Source organism: Branchiostoma floridae, chromosome 19 (assembly GCF_000003815.2).
Source record: "Branchiostoma floridae strain S238N-H82 chromosome 19, Bfl_VNyyK, whole genome shotgun sequence".
In the NCBI taxonomy this organism is placed as follows: domain Eukaryota; kingdom Metazoa; phylum Chordata; class Leptocardii; order Amphioxiformes; family Branchiostomatidae; genus Branchiostoma; species Branchiostoma floridae.
The window spans coordinates 424,795-440,947 of NC_049997.1; the positions used below are offsets into that span (position 1 = coordinate 424,795).

Here is a 16,153-nt window from a genome sequence, read left to right on the forward strand (position 1 = left end):
TGGCAGCCACAGGCTGAATTGCATACCTTTACACTTAAAATCATTGACTTAGGCAAATTACAGCTTTACGTTTAAACGGAGTAATGACGTTATTTGTATTCTTAAAATCAACACTAAATGCTACCCTAAAACAGATAGGTTTTAAACCGATAAGTTAGTTTACACATGCACAATGCTAGATGAGAAGTAGCTTACAACAGCTGACATATTCAATATACGGTGGCCATACAGAAGGTTGACCATGTAGGGAATAGGACTATTCTTGTACCGATTTGTCCTTGTTTTAATTGTGGTTGATGTTTGTTTCTAGTGCTCCTATTACTGATGTCACCGCGTGCAGGTGTGGTCTTTAACTCAACAAAACTGTATACCTGCATGTCGCAAACTGTGGTCTGCTATTTTGAGGTCGCGCTTTTCTTGCTACATTCGTAACAGATGATGCCGACTCCAAGTCCAACTATGAATCCAACTGCAGCGCCAATACCACCTCCTGAAAGAACATGGGGATATTTTTGATCTCATTGTTGCTTTTATTCTTCTCTCTAAATGTAATATATAAACGTGTCGGAAGATCAAAGAACAAGCAACCAGATAACCACATGAATAGTACATTTTTTCGCCATGAGGTTAGAGTATTATATCATTCACAAAGGACAGACTTCGCGTAAGATGTCAGTCTGAGGATGACAGAAACTTTACACACCCATTCTACTAGAGCGGCGAGCTTGCTGAAGGATATAACGCCAATCATTCTACAGTTTTTCCTATTATGGAGTCGAGGGTTATTCAAATCTGATATATGTTGCAGCGATGTACACTCGTTCTCATTGAAATGTCGAAAATTGCATTTTTTGGGGTCGAAGATTAAGTCGGCTTTATTTTCAGTGAAAACTACCTGGTTGTTTAGGAAAATTCCTCTTTTAACCATAACCAGAAAATGGCAACTTATTATTTTCGGTCCCATTGGTAATGCATTACAGGGCATGTAACAAACGTTACCGGTAACGTTTGTTACAACAGTAGACTTAACCCTGTTTTCTTCGAAATAACTCACCTTATTGACTACATCATTGAGGTATAAGTGGACGTCCCTAGGAACATTTAGAAAGTGGGAAGCATTTTTACACCAGGTCAAATAGAAAGCTTAGAGAGCATCGAACAATGGTAATGTTTGATACAGTCATTTCTGTACAACATTTTGTTAAGCAAGGTGGGATGTAAATGACCGTCAACAACCCTTTCTTGTTTCTTTAGAAAGCCAGAAAAACAGTACAGCGTCACAAAAACGGCCATTTCTAGTCTTATACGTGGACAATGTAACCGTGGCAACCATAGTACTCATGGTGGTAACGTTTGTTACAGAATCTGGCGACAGACATAAACCACCTCACACAGCCTCCAAGATCAGTGACAGTAGCGATCTAACGTGATCGGTCAGAGGGCCTAGTTAGCTGGTTTCACCTACCGAACAATCATTCTTGGAACTGAATTTTTACATTTTTGGCTACTATTTGAATTCTTCGTTTCTTCTCAGGCGACAGCCATTTTTGGGGGGCGAAATTCCACCCGTGGCTATAATAATCTTCTAAGCCATTAACCAATACGAATGTTGTTGTGCATCTTTTGTAAAACATTACAGGGGTTGAGGAAAATGAAGGAACCAGTAATTTGCTCCATATTAAGGCGTAATTAAAGTCAGGCGACAGCATTTCGACATTTAAATGAGAACGAGCCTGTAGTGTTATTTACTGGGACCTTAACGTTACATTCCGTGTTAGTAGAGACTCAATACCTGCCATTGGTTCATCACTCAACAGTAAATATGACAGCACCCACCTGCCGCGACAGATAAGGTGTGGGTCCAAGACGTGCTGTAGCCCTTCTTTGCTCTTTCGAACTCCGCTGAGGACCAATGGAATTCCCCACAGGTGGGGAATCCCGGGGGTGGGGGGTTCATCTGTCCCTGTGTCCCCTCCCTGATCATCATGGCCATCCCCTCCACCTGATGGATCTCTATGTGACAGTGGACAAACCACCAGCCTGCATCACGGCAAAGATCATTAGCATTGTATACAATTTTGTAAAAAGATTTTGCGTGTTTTAAACAATAAGTGCGATTTTTTTCTTAGACAGTAAAGCTAAGGGCACAACCCGCCGGACGTGGAAATACATGCTGCCTACGTGTCAAAACGTGGGCAATCTTTTGGGATCCGTAAGTGGTAACTACTGCCTCCGTATTTTGAACTCGTCGGGAATCCGACGGATTGGAGCACGCAGACACGCCGTAAAATTTTACGTGCAGGCAAAACTTGTGTTGCCGTACGCGTGTTGACGTACTCCCTCCCTGCTCTTGCCATTCTTTCCCCATATTTTCATTCCCCATACGTGGCGGACATGGCCTGCCAAGAAAACGTACGGACAAAAAGGACGTACGGTGGGTTGTGCCCTTAGCTTTCTACTCTGCAGAAAGAGTTATCAAGCTTAAGTTGCAATATAGAAATGATAAAGAATGACACTGAAAAAGACGCTAAGCATTTCCTTCCGTCTAGAATTGGTCATTCTCCACAAATTACTCGGACTCCAGGAAGAATAGTGACATATCAGTCACTAATGGAGATCTGTATTACCAAACCAAACCAAACCGAACCAAACCAAACCAATGATGTGTACAACTAACCCACCTGGGTTATCCGCCGTAAATCTGATGACCACGTACCCTCCCACAGGCACGATCACCGTGTCCTTCATCGGCGGGTCCCGTAGGTTCAGTCCCGGCTTGTTCCCGCCCTCCCACGACTGGTCCGCCCATCGCTTTGCGTTACACCTTTCTGACGTGCCACAGTCGATGTCAGGGTTCTGGCTACTGTAGCGACCATCGCTGCTGTTGTACTCCGGGAATCCCATATCTAACACGTAGAAGTGGTGTCCGTGGATGTGAACAGGGTGGGCTGTACCGGCAAGACCTGCTCCTGCATATGAGAAGAAATCAGCATGCAGTCTTTAACTTTATATTTAACTTGCCCAACAGGTCCTGTTTTCCAAGGTTTTCCTATCGTCTAAACGAACACAACTGTCCACTTAAATAGCCATCGGAAGACATCTTAAATAGACATCGGAATGGTTGGGTCATGTTCTGCGGTTGTCGGATGACCGTATCCCCAAAGTTGCTCTACATTGGGCCCCTGAGGGAAAAAGAAAACGGGGACGTCCTAAAAGTACATGGAGACGTACTGTGGCTAAAGACCTAGCGGCCATTGGGATCCCCTGGGATGCTGCTCAGCCCCTAGCACAGAACAGACCCCAGTGGAGGAAACTTATCACAGTCTTATGTCCCACATGGGATGAAGAGGATAAGTAAGTAAGTAAGTAACAGGTCCTGTTGATCAACCTATCTGGCAGCATTATGATCCGTACATTGAGCGGGATAGCATTTCCTTGAAAGTTACTGAGAGCAGATTTCATCAAGAACTAAGCTGATCTGTTATGTGAATAAGCATTAAGGCATACGCTTGTTGGTAAGCGCTTTATTTTGTGCACGGATATATGGTCTTAAGATTGTAACACAAAAATTAAGGCTTTTCACAAGATAACAGTAACGATAGATTTCAGAAAGGCGAGACGTTTAGGTGGTACACAATACCCATCTTCAGTGAGTGAGAAAGTAATATCTGTCAATCAACAGGTTTAAACCCAAAAAATCTGAAAACCGATCAAATGCAAATATAGTGATGAAGAAGTGTCACTGAAAAGTAAAGTAACATCGACTATCATAATTCCACCAGGTGCCATAATACCGCCACCTCAAAAACGTTAGTATAGAGGTCTTCCCAAGATTATCTTGAACAACGAATGTTAAATATCCTAAATGTAATACAATTCAGATGTTACTTGTTGAAAAAGATCTTGAGAAGGCCTCTATAACAACGTTTTTTGAGGTGGCGGTATAATGGCACCTGGTGTAATTATGCGAATATATGTTAGATACCAGCCGAACCATTTCCGAAATCTATAAAAGTCGTTTGAGTAGCTGTTATTTTTCCTGTCTGAAAATGTAAAATTTAATGAACTTTTGTATGAGTAAGTATGCAAGAAGGCCTGGAAGCACGTTTCTTTATAATTAGTTAGGTTTTGTGTCATATCCTTCTCAAAAGACTGATAAACATTCGAGTTTACCTGAGCCCATGTTGTAGAGGACCATCTGCACGACGTTGCCAGGGGTGATGGTCACGTGATAGCTACAGTCACAATACTTCTCCCCGCCGCAAAGCTCGTCGGTACATGGCACCAGACCCTTGTCACCGGTGACCTAGAGGAACGGTGTAGGGAGAGAACACTGCACTGTGGTAATTATTAGGAGGTGGCATGTTAGTTTTCTAAGCAGTTGAAATGTGTACTTTGGCAAATTTTCGCCAGTTACTAACTTTTAGTTGTCGCATAAGAGGATGAAGACCTGTTTAAAACAATGACATTGGCATTGGCAAACACTTTCAGGTCTTCAACTATGTTAATTTGCTGAAAAAAGTCCTGATTTAACTTCTCTTGACCTCAGTACGTAACCTATGAATTGATATTTTCCAATGGTGTCATTTTCCTCCAATAATGACCAATTGTTCTGTTGTTCCTAACGCAAGTTGTGTCTTTTCACAAACCTGTGGGGGTGACGACGGCAGAACAAACCGATGACCATTGACGGATGACCTCTGGCCTGGGTTTATATCAGACCCAGCGAAGTGGAAATTGATGAAATGTTCCTCCCACTTGTCCCCAGACTCCGACAATGGGACGGACTGGTTATCAGGGGACCGAAGCTCGCTGACCGGCAGGCACTCGATGTGCATTGACTGGTCTCCGTACTGCCTAATAGTGTTTGAAATAAAACAAGGTTACAACCATCCATGAACAGAGACGGTGGGCGCAATAGACGTCCTGCAACGTATGATACACTGTGTTCTATCTGCATAACGTGACGTCATGACAGCATTGGATTGTTTCTTCGAAGATGCTATTTCAAATGTTTTGTGCAAATGGGACGTCTTTCTAATATCTTTATTCCAAACCCAGCTCTGAAAAAGCAGGCGCCTATTTATTGATTTTTAGATATAACAAAGTTGTAACTTTTAAGTAATTTCCATATAAAGATTTCTTATCTACCTGCCAAAAATCAAATGCTGCTTGATCCGAAGCAACATATGAAAGAAACTGTCCTCTAAAGAGGACGCTATCGGCATTGTGCTTGTGTTTGTATGTTTGATAGCATATTAGTGTTTTTACTTGAACGGACAATTGACGGTAGTATCTGTATTGTATTTGTCTGTGTGTTTCTTTGCTTGAATTATACTACATGAAGGGACAGAAGACGGTGGTACCTGTATTGTCTTTCTGTGTGTGTGTTTCTTTACTTGAATTATACTATAGGGGTGCCTAAGCATTTGCACGAACCCTATGAGATTCGTGCGAACATATGTGATACGCACGAATCACTATGCGAAACCCAAGAACCATATGAAAATTACACGAATTACTATGCGAAAACGCACGAACCTTATGTGATTTGCACGAACCTTATGCGAATGACGTAATATATAATTTCAATATCATGTGACCCAGCAGTGGCCGGTCGGTTTCGCATAAGGCTCGTGCCAATCGCATCAGATTCGTGCGTTTTCACATAGTGATTCGTGCGTATCACATAATGTTCGTACGAATCTCATAGGGTTCGTGCAAATGCTTAGGCATCCCTGTACTACCTGAAGGGACAGTTGACGACGACACAGGTGTCATTCGCTGTGCAGGTTTTCCGCTGGGAGGTCGGTTCAGCGTCTGGAGCTCCTTCATAATGTAGTATAGCCTCAGTATGGTGTTGTCTGTTTACCGGCTGAGAAAAGGTTTAATTTTTGTTAGCTTCCAGTAAAGAGGTATAGTCTATCGACTTTGACCAAAGCAGATCTCAAGGATTTTTACCCCACCCCATCCAGCACTGTAACCTAAAACAAGTTGTCGTATGACCACCAACTTTTAGAATATACTACATAAGTGACTAATAAAATTGCTTTTGCGTCTTGGTGGCGTAATGTAACGTCTCATTTTTGTGGCTAGAAAGGTCCAAATAGCCTATTCTCATTCAATTAAAAAAAATTAAAGTATTTTCAAAAAGGGTGACTAACAAAATGTAAATGTCTGCTAAATTCCAGTTGTCAATAGCAACGACAACGACGACAGACGTCATAAAATGACATGTATTAAGCTAGCCGCCATTTTGTACTCACCAAAATATATTTCTAAAAGTGCATTTTTTACAACAAATAACTCCAAAACACGATGGCAATAGACAAGAAATGTTTTTGAATGTTTTTTTTAGGAAAATAGCAAATAATGACAAAATTTAAGGTAAAATAATCTAATTTTACTAGAGGTATTGATATGGTCCGCTATATAGGATTTGACCTATCGCGACAAAGGTATTAGCACTATTGATAAGTGCATAGAACGTACTCACCATATTGTCTGCATACAGTTCGATGGTGTCCGCACGGATCCAGTAGTTACCAGGAGTCTGGTCGGTTGTGATGTAAAAATCGTACCGCTCGCCTGTGTTAATGATGAACGACTCCGCTGTCTGCTCAACGATCCTGGTATTGAAGAATTATATGCGGTGACACTAAAAGAGTTTTAAAAAGGTACTAAACAAAACAACTCTACGCAATTCGACTACATGTGATACAGTAAGAAAATCATGGTTATTTATAGAGCAATTGCACCAGAAACAACTTAATCATGTATATTCTGATTATGCAGGAAGACAGTACCATGACATCTGTCATGCATACAAACGAACAAACGCAGAATTCCAAATCACAAGAAAAATGTAGGACTATACCATTTTCCGATTGATTACAACCTATCAAATTATTCTTTCAAAAGGTATCATATGAAATATCCAACTATTCTCGAATGATTAGCAAGAAAAGAGGAGAAATAAATGATAGGGGACGGATACAGACATACAGATAACGATAGAGCCACTAGCATAACTCATGCGTCACTAAGTCAAACGGTTAAAACATAGATGTTTGCAGATAGTTAATATAAAGACTTAAAAGAAAAGGGATAATTGGTAGCAAAGAAGGTTTCCTAGCTTTCCCAGGTTTCAAATTATTGTTATGCTTTAGTCAGTAGGCAGATTAAGTAGATAACTGTCATTCAATGAAACATAAATACAATCAGTCTTAAAAACATGTTTCAAAAGGGGCATATACTGATGACAATTTCTGAGCTACGTTTTACCTACCTGTCTCCATCCGTGGCGATCAAGGTCAACTCGTGCTGGTCCACGGACACCCGGAAGGGAAACATCATGGCGGCGCTGATGACCCGGAAGCGATACGTCATGTTCCCCTCCACACTGAACTTTTCCAGAGGCACGAACCTATTCTCCGCATTGTCGTTGTCGTCATAGCTACGACCTGACAACATCGTGACGTAAATCACAGATACATGGTTCTTTCAATGCAAGTCAAATTTGAAGAATTACGTAACACAGAATAAAATTAGTAACTAAATCTAAAGAACTAATAGAATGAATTCATGTAAATGAAAATAAGTATAGAAAAAAAAATTATGCCTGTAGAACAGTTCCTGACATACCTGCGAGATTTGGAGAATTCTTGTCAAACTATACTATTAGGCTCGCCCTTAATGCGTTGCCAAAAAATAAACTTAACAAATCTGACCGTTCAACTGATAAGCAGTCTTTTGGGGGCGAATAACAGGCAGAAAATGACAAATACCCCAACTTGTCACTTTGATTTTAAAAACACACCAGAATTCACATCCATGTCTATCATTCCTAACAGAAAATTGAACCTTCAAAGCAACTAAAAGAATTCAAACAGAGAAATCATGCATAGCCCCTATGTATTTAGCTTGAGGTCCATGTTCAAGGTTCTTTACGGGCCTTACATTTTGAATTACAACAACAAATTCATCATAACGGCATATGCGCACTAGAAATCAGGAACTGGCTTATCACCTTTTCCGTTGATGAGGCCTGAGGTAAAATGGACCGGTCCCAGGTCCGTGCCGTCAGCCTGTGTTAGTCTCTTCCTACACGTATTGGTGTCTCCATAGCCGTGAGAAAACCTGCGGAAACAAATACAACCCGGGTGAGGAGGCAGGCATGTAGCTTCGTAGATGACGTTTAAGCACTTTAGTTTAAAAGGTTTTGGAATGTTCTTAAGTAATCGGGCTCAGTAAACTAACAATGAATGCTACAATCATCATATTTCTAAACCAGGGTCCGGCCAAGCAGTTGTTAGGAACGAAACGTAAAATATAAGAAACATGGTTTAAAAGTTGGTGTCCTTTATGTTTTAATCAAACGCTAGTTTTAGAATATAATCGGCTTAACAATATATCAAAGATATTTAGTGTTTTACATTACTTCACCAACAGAGATGTTCTATCTTAAGAAAAAAATCGCTATTCACACGCGCCGCCTCGCCAGTGCACCACTCAAACTGATATGCAAATCGTGAACTCAAACCATTTTAACTTAACTTAAATGTCCGACGACAATAATTTTTGGCCATCATGAGACTATTTTCTCTATTTTGTTAGTCACCTGGTTGCCTCCCACTCCACACGCAGGTACGTGTCCAGTGAGTCCTCTCTCTGCCAGTCGTGCAGCAGCATCAGAAACTCCTGATGAAATACTGGCAGGGGCGGCTGAGAGGATTAAAGAAAACATTGTTGGCATCTATCAGAGAACAATCACAGGCAGACAGTTACTCGCCGTCTGTCTGACCTGCACACAACTTTTTAAGGTGAATGAGGGTTTAACAATTCCTTCTCCACTCTCTCGTCTACTGTCACACTACGTCCCATAGGGACAAGAACTACATGTCACATGTAAGAACGCCCCAGCATATGCATGTTTGTTGTTTGAAATTTCCGTCTCCTAGGAGGGCACAAGATAAATGATACGGCAGGATTCGAACTCAGGACCTCTTGGGTCTGAGCCCAATTCGCTGCCGATTGCGCCACTCAAGATCTCACCTAAGAAAACATTATATTATAGGAGTGAGTACGATTTAAGAGTTGGACACAGGGTAAACTTGTTGGTAATGTATTCCAAGACGCTTTGAAAATATGAAGGGGATCACACAAGTACACTAACCCTATCGCTAACGCAAAGATACACACCGTCCTATAAATAAAAACCGTGGCCTAGATAGGGTTAAGGTTCGTTCCTTGGAATAAGATTATACCATGAACCTCCTTGGTCTATCCATTGCGTGCCATTGGTGTCCCTAAGGTGCCTTTTTAATCTGTTTTTTATGTAACAGACATTGTAATTCATTCTATTGTGTTTGGCACTCATAGACAAAGACATTAATTGACAGTATCAATGCTCTATCTATGAATACGTAGAAATTGTTTATGTCAAAAGGCTTCGACTCCAATCTGATTATTTCAAAGTCACTGATCCCAGACATGAAGAAAAATGACGTCTTAATGTCTATATCAATATCATTCAACCATTTACGTTCCAACCACAGACACGTGAGATCGCGTGACGTAATCGACAGCGCGTTGGGCTCACAACCAAGAAGTTCCAAGTTCGAATCCTGTCGTGTCACCGATCTCGTACTCTTGGGAAAAGCACTTTACTTTACTTTTACTGTCACTTTCACCATAAGCTGCCACTCACTGCAATAAGCATATATCTGTTAACTGTCAATGTATGTTAGCGCGCTCCATCCATTTAAGTGAATTAGCATGCTTTGTTCACACCGTGATCTTTTAAACCTAGTCAGGGTTTGCGTCTTTGAACTCCGATTCCGAACCTAGATGATGAACTTTATTTGTCATTTAAATACAAATAAACTTTGTTTTTTAATCATTTACTATTTATCGTAATATTTGTAATTGAAATGTTGCTTAGGACACGTTTTTGTAGACTAGTTTATTCATTAGTTTCACAAATACAGAAATGACACGACATAAAAGCAATCATGCAGCCAAGGCAGTCTTCAATGGTACAGAGCGTCTTTAGAGCACAGTTTAGTCGTAAACTATAGTGCGTTTGTAGTGTTCAAAAATAAAGGGACTGGGCTAGTAAGGTACCGCTTAGTACCAGCTGGCAGTTTGTGGAGACAACTATGCCTGAGCTGCGTGCATGATGTATGGCTGGTTACGAGCTGGGGACAGCTAAGGGGCATATCCTGCAGATTTGAAGACAGAAAGGGCAAAGTCCTTGCACAGGGACAGTCTGTGTTCTGTTAGGAGCCCCCCTCCCCCTCCCCCTCCCCTAAAGTTGTAAAACGCTTGGGGATGGCACCTAGCTTTCGACGACCGTTCATGCACATCAAGGAAAGCAAAGATATGCACATACTGGTTACATTACCGCAATACTTCAAAGGTAAAAACATATCTTCAATGCCTTTAAGATGGGTATTAACAGCCACCGTAAAGCCGGCTTTACAATTCATGCGGACGCCGGCCGAATTTGTAGCTCGGTCAGAGCTCGCCGAATGTCAACATCGCCCGAGTATCGGCTGTATTTTTCGCTGAAAATCTGCCCCCTTTACAAATGGACGGAGCCCGTCCGACGTCCGTCCAACACAACTGATTATAATTTGTTAATGAGATTGTACTTTGTCTTGAAGATGGACGAAGTCAGAACTGAATAACCTTGTAAAAAGCCAATATTTGTGTCAAATTTAATTTCTGAGTTGCGGGATAAATGCAGGACATGAGTAGAGTGGACGGGCACACTAAAAACAATAATATCAACAGGAATGTTGTGATACACCAATCCGAAAACTACCACAAGAGCCATAAAGTGAACAGACCAGTCTTATTCAACATAATACAATAATTTTGACGTTGCGGAAATCGGGCGAACCTCGGGCAAACCTTGGTCGAACCTCGAGCGAAGGCCGGCAAAGGCTCGTTCGAGTTTCAGACTGGAAACCTTCAGACATGAAGAATATATGATCTCACACATCCAAACCTATAGCAAAAAAAATAAATAGGAAGTGCTGTCTTCGTGTCCAATTCCCTTACATTATAAGAGGTACGCAGCTTTCTTAGAAAAGTTCATACAGTAGTCTTTATTTATCTTATATTTCGGAACAAACTGTTTACTAAAGATGAAAGCCCAAAACAAAGACACGTATTCAACACAGGTGTCAAATTGATTAGGTGATAGTTAAAATTCTGCCGGAGCCCTCCCAAGCTCCCAGCGACACCAGCACAACGCTCGCCCAAAGCACGCCAAACACGTTAAAAGTCCGACGGAATATCGTCCGGTTATTGCAGGAAGCCCGAACGAGTCTGGCGCGAGGCAGAAGACTCCGGGCAAACTCCGACCGAAAAAGAGAGAGTCAAAAACCGTCAAAATATCGGCCGAGGCCCGCATAATCGCCAAAACGCCGGTCATACTCCGGCCGAAAATGTCCATTTGGAGCTCGCCAACAACTCGGCCGAGCTAAATTCTTGATTTGTAAAGGGGGCTTAATCACAACCTTTGACGAAGTGTCGTTCTCCAGTACTATAAGCGCCCCGTACAGTCCGTCCGTTCTGAAGGTGCCCAGGTGGGCGTGCCACCAGTGGGTACCCCCTTCAGACGCAGTGAACCTGGGGGGTGGGGACAAAAGCATTGGTCTATTCTAATTAAAACGTAAGTTTTGATATTACACGAAATGTACAGAAGGGTTATTTCCTGTTAGTTACTGGTCAATGGTATCCACTCACACATGTGGGGTCCTCTTGTTTGTTTGAAATACGCCCCTGTGAATAAAGTTCTCGTCCAGATTGATACAAAGTAATGGTTAATGTTAATAACACATATGTAAGCTTTTATCCTGGTCGACATCAACTGCTGGTTAACTGGTGGTTTCATTTGGTGGACCAGGCGTTATCACACTATTAACCCTTAACCATTTACACACATACCTATAAGTAAAGCTTTTCCCAGGACTCATATAGGACTCTGTGACACGCTGCCCACCCCGTCCATCCCGTGTGTTTGTGTGTGTGCTTGTGTGTACGCACCTGTAAGTAAAGCTCTCCCCAGGACTGATAGGACACTGTGACACGCTGCCCACCCCGTCCATCCAGGGTGTGTTGTGCTGGGTGATACCATGCCAGTGGATCGCCACGCCTTCCTGTATCAGTTTGTTCGTCACAGTAACAGCGACCTGGGTGGGAAGGGAACAAGATAAAAACCCGTCTTAGGGTTAGGCTCGTCCCTGAGGGCGTTTGGTGACTGGCACTGAGTGTGTTTGGTGAGTATTGTACATATTATATGGAATCACTAAAGTACACACACACACACGAGCATGCACACAAATGTACACACATGTACATACACGAACATAGTTACACATACACATACACATACATATACAGTGTGATTGGAGTACAAACCTGCGCCCCCTTCCACACCACAATGGTAGGTCCCGGGAGCTGTTTGTTGACTAATGTTGTTCTGCGGTGATACCCGTCAGCTGTTGTGACCTGGCTGATCTCTGTCAAGGTAAAAAAAAACATGAAGAAATCAGCAAAAGAACGTACTGGATGGTACGTGAAGGTGTAAGTAAGTCGTAAGTATACGTAAGTATTCTAACCGTTTTTTATACGTAAGTATTCTAACCGTTTTGTGACTGTTAGGTATGTGTACCAGGCTGTAGTGTGCGCATGCCTGCGTACCTAAAACTGACACAAAACGATTAACATTCGTATATGAGTTGCGCACTGTGCGTACGACTGTGTATGAAATAAAAAATGTCAAACCTCATACCGACATGATATACATGCTCGTATGACTGCATATAAACCTTTGTCAATATGCCCAGCAAGGAAGACCCTTGTATAGAACTTTTGGCCATGGATTCGCGGGATTTGAGCCATGCGGCGAAGTGATCGCCCCCAAGCTGACCAAAAATGCCAAAAATGATCATGATTAAGACATTTTTTACACAAAAACGTATGACTCATCTACGTATAAAGCACAGATGAGCCAAACAAAATGTCCATGTCCGAAATGTCACATCCTCAGTTTTGATACAATACAACTTTATTAGATATAGCAGTATTACCACTGTATCAAAAACAAGAGTTCGGTGACCTCTTAATGGTGCAAACAAACGCCGTCCGTCTCACCTTCCTCCGACATGGCTGTCAGCTCACAACTCTGGTTGGAGCTATTGTACTTCCGCTTGCTGTAGACTCCCGTCAGACTGTCGATAATGACCGGGGTTCCCGCCTCTCGCTGCTTGTTGTACAGAAACATGGTCTCCCAATGTTCCACCTGGGGCAGAGCAAACACAAAATAATCTAGCATAGGAACACTTAAATGGTACAGAAACATAAAACTCACTGACGTTTCCAAGCAATGGCCTTTTGATATTCTTTTACGTAATGGTTACCGCGTAACAGGATCTATCGGTCACTTCAAGGTTACATTGTAAGTATATGAAATAGGGCATACAGTCAAACCTGCCCAAGACGACCACCCGGGGGACCGGAAAAAAAGCGGTCGATTTGGACAGGTGGTCGCTGAGAAGAGTATCGACTCAAAACATGCACGATGCAAAGTATAAATGGTTTCCGTTGTGTTTAATGGCAAATAGCAAGCACGCTGCACGCACGCAAAGAAGCGAGTTATCTAACGTCTAACGTCTAACGTATATCTCTAACGCACACTGTAAATGACATCTTTATTCTAAAATAACATCGTAAAGGCAGTCAAAATCCGACGCCAACTGGCCGATTTCGGCACAAAATCGCGCCAGTTATCATCAAAAATCAATGAAAACCTCAATTTTCAAAATAATGTGGTCGTTATGGGTCCCAATTTGGACCGGTCGCGGTTGCGTTGGCCAGGTGGTCGTTGAGAAAAGGTCGCTTAATGCTTATGTAAATGGGAAAAAAAATCGGGACCAAGAAAAAGCGGTCGAAATGGCCGCTGAGAAGAGGTGGTCGCTCGGGCATGTTTGACTGTATTTTCTTCCTTAGTCGCAAACGTCATAATTGAATCAAGCTCAATCCTAACTAGCTAAAGGTGAGGACTAACTGAACAAATATGGGGAGCAAGGTTTACGTACGGGCCTCGGGAAATTTCTACCAGATTTAACGTGCGGCCTTTAGACTTGAGTACATCGACAGATTCTGATATAAAAGGAATTTAAAATCAATGTACTCACTCGATTCAGGTGAAAATGTTTCTAGCCATCGAAAATAAAATGGTGGTCCCGTCTTTGAGGAGAGTCACACATCGAGCACTAATGTTTTAGTAAATTGTAGAAATGTCCGGACAAAAATAGTGCGAAAACAAGGTTCCGTGAAACGAACCCACCAACAATATTTTGACATCTGTGTCACTGTCAGAGACAAAAAAAGCTTAAGATCGAGCCAAGTATAAAATAAACAGTGTTCTTGACCTTTTCATAAGGTGAGCCAGTATTTTCATTAGGGTCGTGAACCCGGAAGTATGGTTACACTGGAAATGTCTGCACAAATCCCACCATTTCTTTACGTCTTTCACTATCTTTAGTACTCAAAGTCATTCCGCAACAGACTCTGAAGGATGTGACCTCAAAATGAACCCTCCGAGACAAACCCTTCCCTTACTTGGTGATCGTACTGTGATTTACACGGCACCTGTCGTGGTAGAATGGAGTGTGCAAAGTTAAGCTTTATCCTCATACCACGTACACCTGTTTGAAAAACGTTATGTACAATGGTGGAAGTAACGTGAAGGATAAAAGTAGAATCTTCTTTCTCTTCCTAGCAAGCGTTTGTCTGAAGTATGCTTGTGGTGTTACAAGCCCTTAGTGTGTAGTATTAGAATAACAGCGAAACAGTCTTACCGTCTAGTTGAACACGTACAGGTCCTGGGGCGGGGGGTAAGGAACGGGGACGGAGTTAACAAACGTATCCTGTGTAAAAACAGTAGTACATAGGACCGACAATATAACAAGAATCTTTATCGACATGCTGGTCATGGTTTAGACACGTAGCAATACGTTGATACCAAATATTCATTCCAAATGTAGTATAGAAACGCAACCGGTTTCTTGCCACGGTTTCGTTCCACGAAAAATCGCCCGTGCTTTGTGAGGTCGAAACGCCTCCAGACGCCTCGGATTCCTCGAACGAAACCTTGAAGGTATGAAAGGGGTTTTGGGATCTCTTGATACTTATACCGCATGCCCTGATTAGAAAGAGGGTGTGGAAGGGTTCCATCTGTGTCGGGATTATATTTGTTGTGTCATTACATCGCTATCAGCATAGCGACGTTGACTTATGAACGTTGTGAGAAAATATACAGTTGTATCTTATGAAGACCCTAATTAAATGATACTGTTGGGTTTGATCTTTACTCATGTGGTGTTACATGAGTAAAGATCAAAAGACGCCACACACACAAAAATCAAGTAGGTACAAATTGACATTTTGATTCTTGAGATAAATTGTAATTTATGGTTCCTCTGTAAGAGGCCATGGGTAACTTGAAGGTTACTGGTAGTCAGTTTGTACTCCTTAGATGTGCACACCATGCACTTCTGTCTGCCCTTTGCTGCTATGTAAATACCAATGAAAGCACATGTTAATTGCTTCGAGGGGTGGGGGGTTGAAGAAGTAACGATAAAGAATGGTACAGGGTAGAACAACAATGATTTAGTTTGACATTTTTTACAACATAGTCATATGTCCAATGTTTCCGGGTAAGACTAAGAGGGCATAAACACAACCACACTCCCACCCCTCTTCCACCGTGAGTTAGTCCATCCCAGACAAAAGCGGCACGGATACAAAACACGCCGCCTTTTGTATTATACCTCTGGTCCATAACAAACCATAACAACAGTGGGAAAGTGACAATTTTCATGTAGCTAGATCTGACTTTACACCTTAAGGGGAGGTTCCATTTGATATCAAGGGGTGTATATAACTTCTGTCAAATCGGACCACCCGGTGACTGGTGACAGCTAAACTTGTACAACACAGCGAAAGTGTTTGATATACAGTTAAACATTTACATGTGATCACCTCTACATAAGGTAATTGCTATACAATCAAACCTGTAACAGTGACCACCTCTACATAAGGTCTACCTCTACATAAGGTCTACCTCTACATAAGG

At 42.0% G+C, this 16,153-nt stretch overlaps 1 protein-coding gene across 1 annotated transcript; it reads right to left on the reverse strand.

The window, feature by feature from the left end:
• Window positions 1-376: 376 nt before the first annotated feature.
• LOC118407042 (L-ascorbate oxidase-like) lies at window positions 377-13,309 on the reverse strand. Its single transcript, XM_035807459.1, has 14 exons — window positions 13,168-13,309; window positions 12,433-12,533; window positions 12,058-12,203; window positions 11,529-11,640; window positions 8,621-8,724; window positions 8,030-8,139; window positions 7,289-7,463; window positions 6,497-6,629; window positions 5,748-5,875; window positions 4,650-4,857; window positions 4,174-4,306; window positions 2,682-2,969; window positions 1,837-2,040; window positions 377-490 (listed from the first exon to the last, which is right to left on the reverse strand). The coding sequence occupies exons 1-14, from the start codon at window positions 13,295-13,297 to the stop codon at window positions 396-398; spliced, it is 2,067 nt and encodes a 688-aa protein (XP_035663352.1). The 5' UTR covers window positions 13,298-13,309; the 3' UTR covers window positions 377-395.
• Window positions 13,310-16,153: the final 2,844 nt, after the last annotated feature.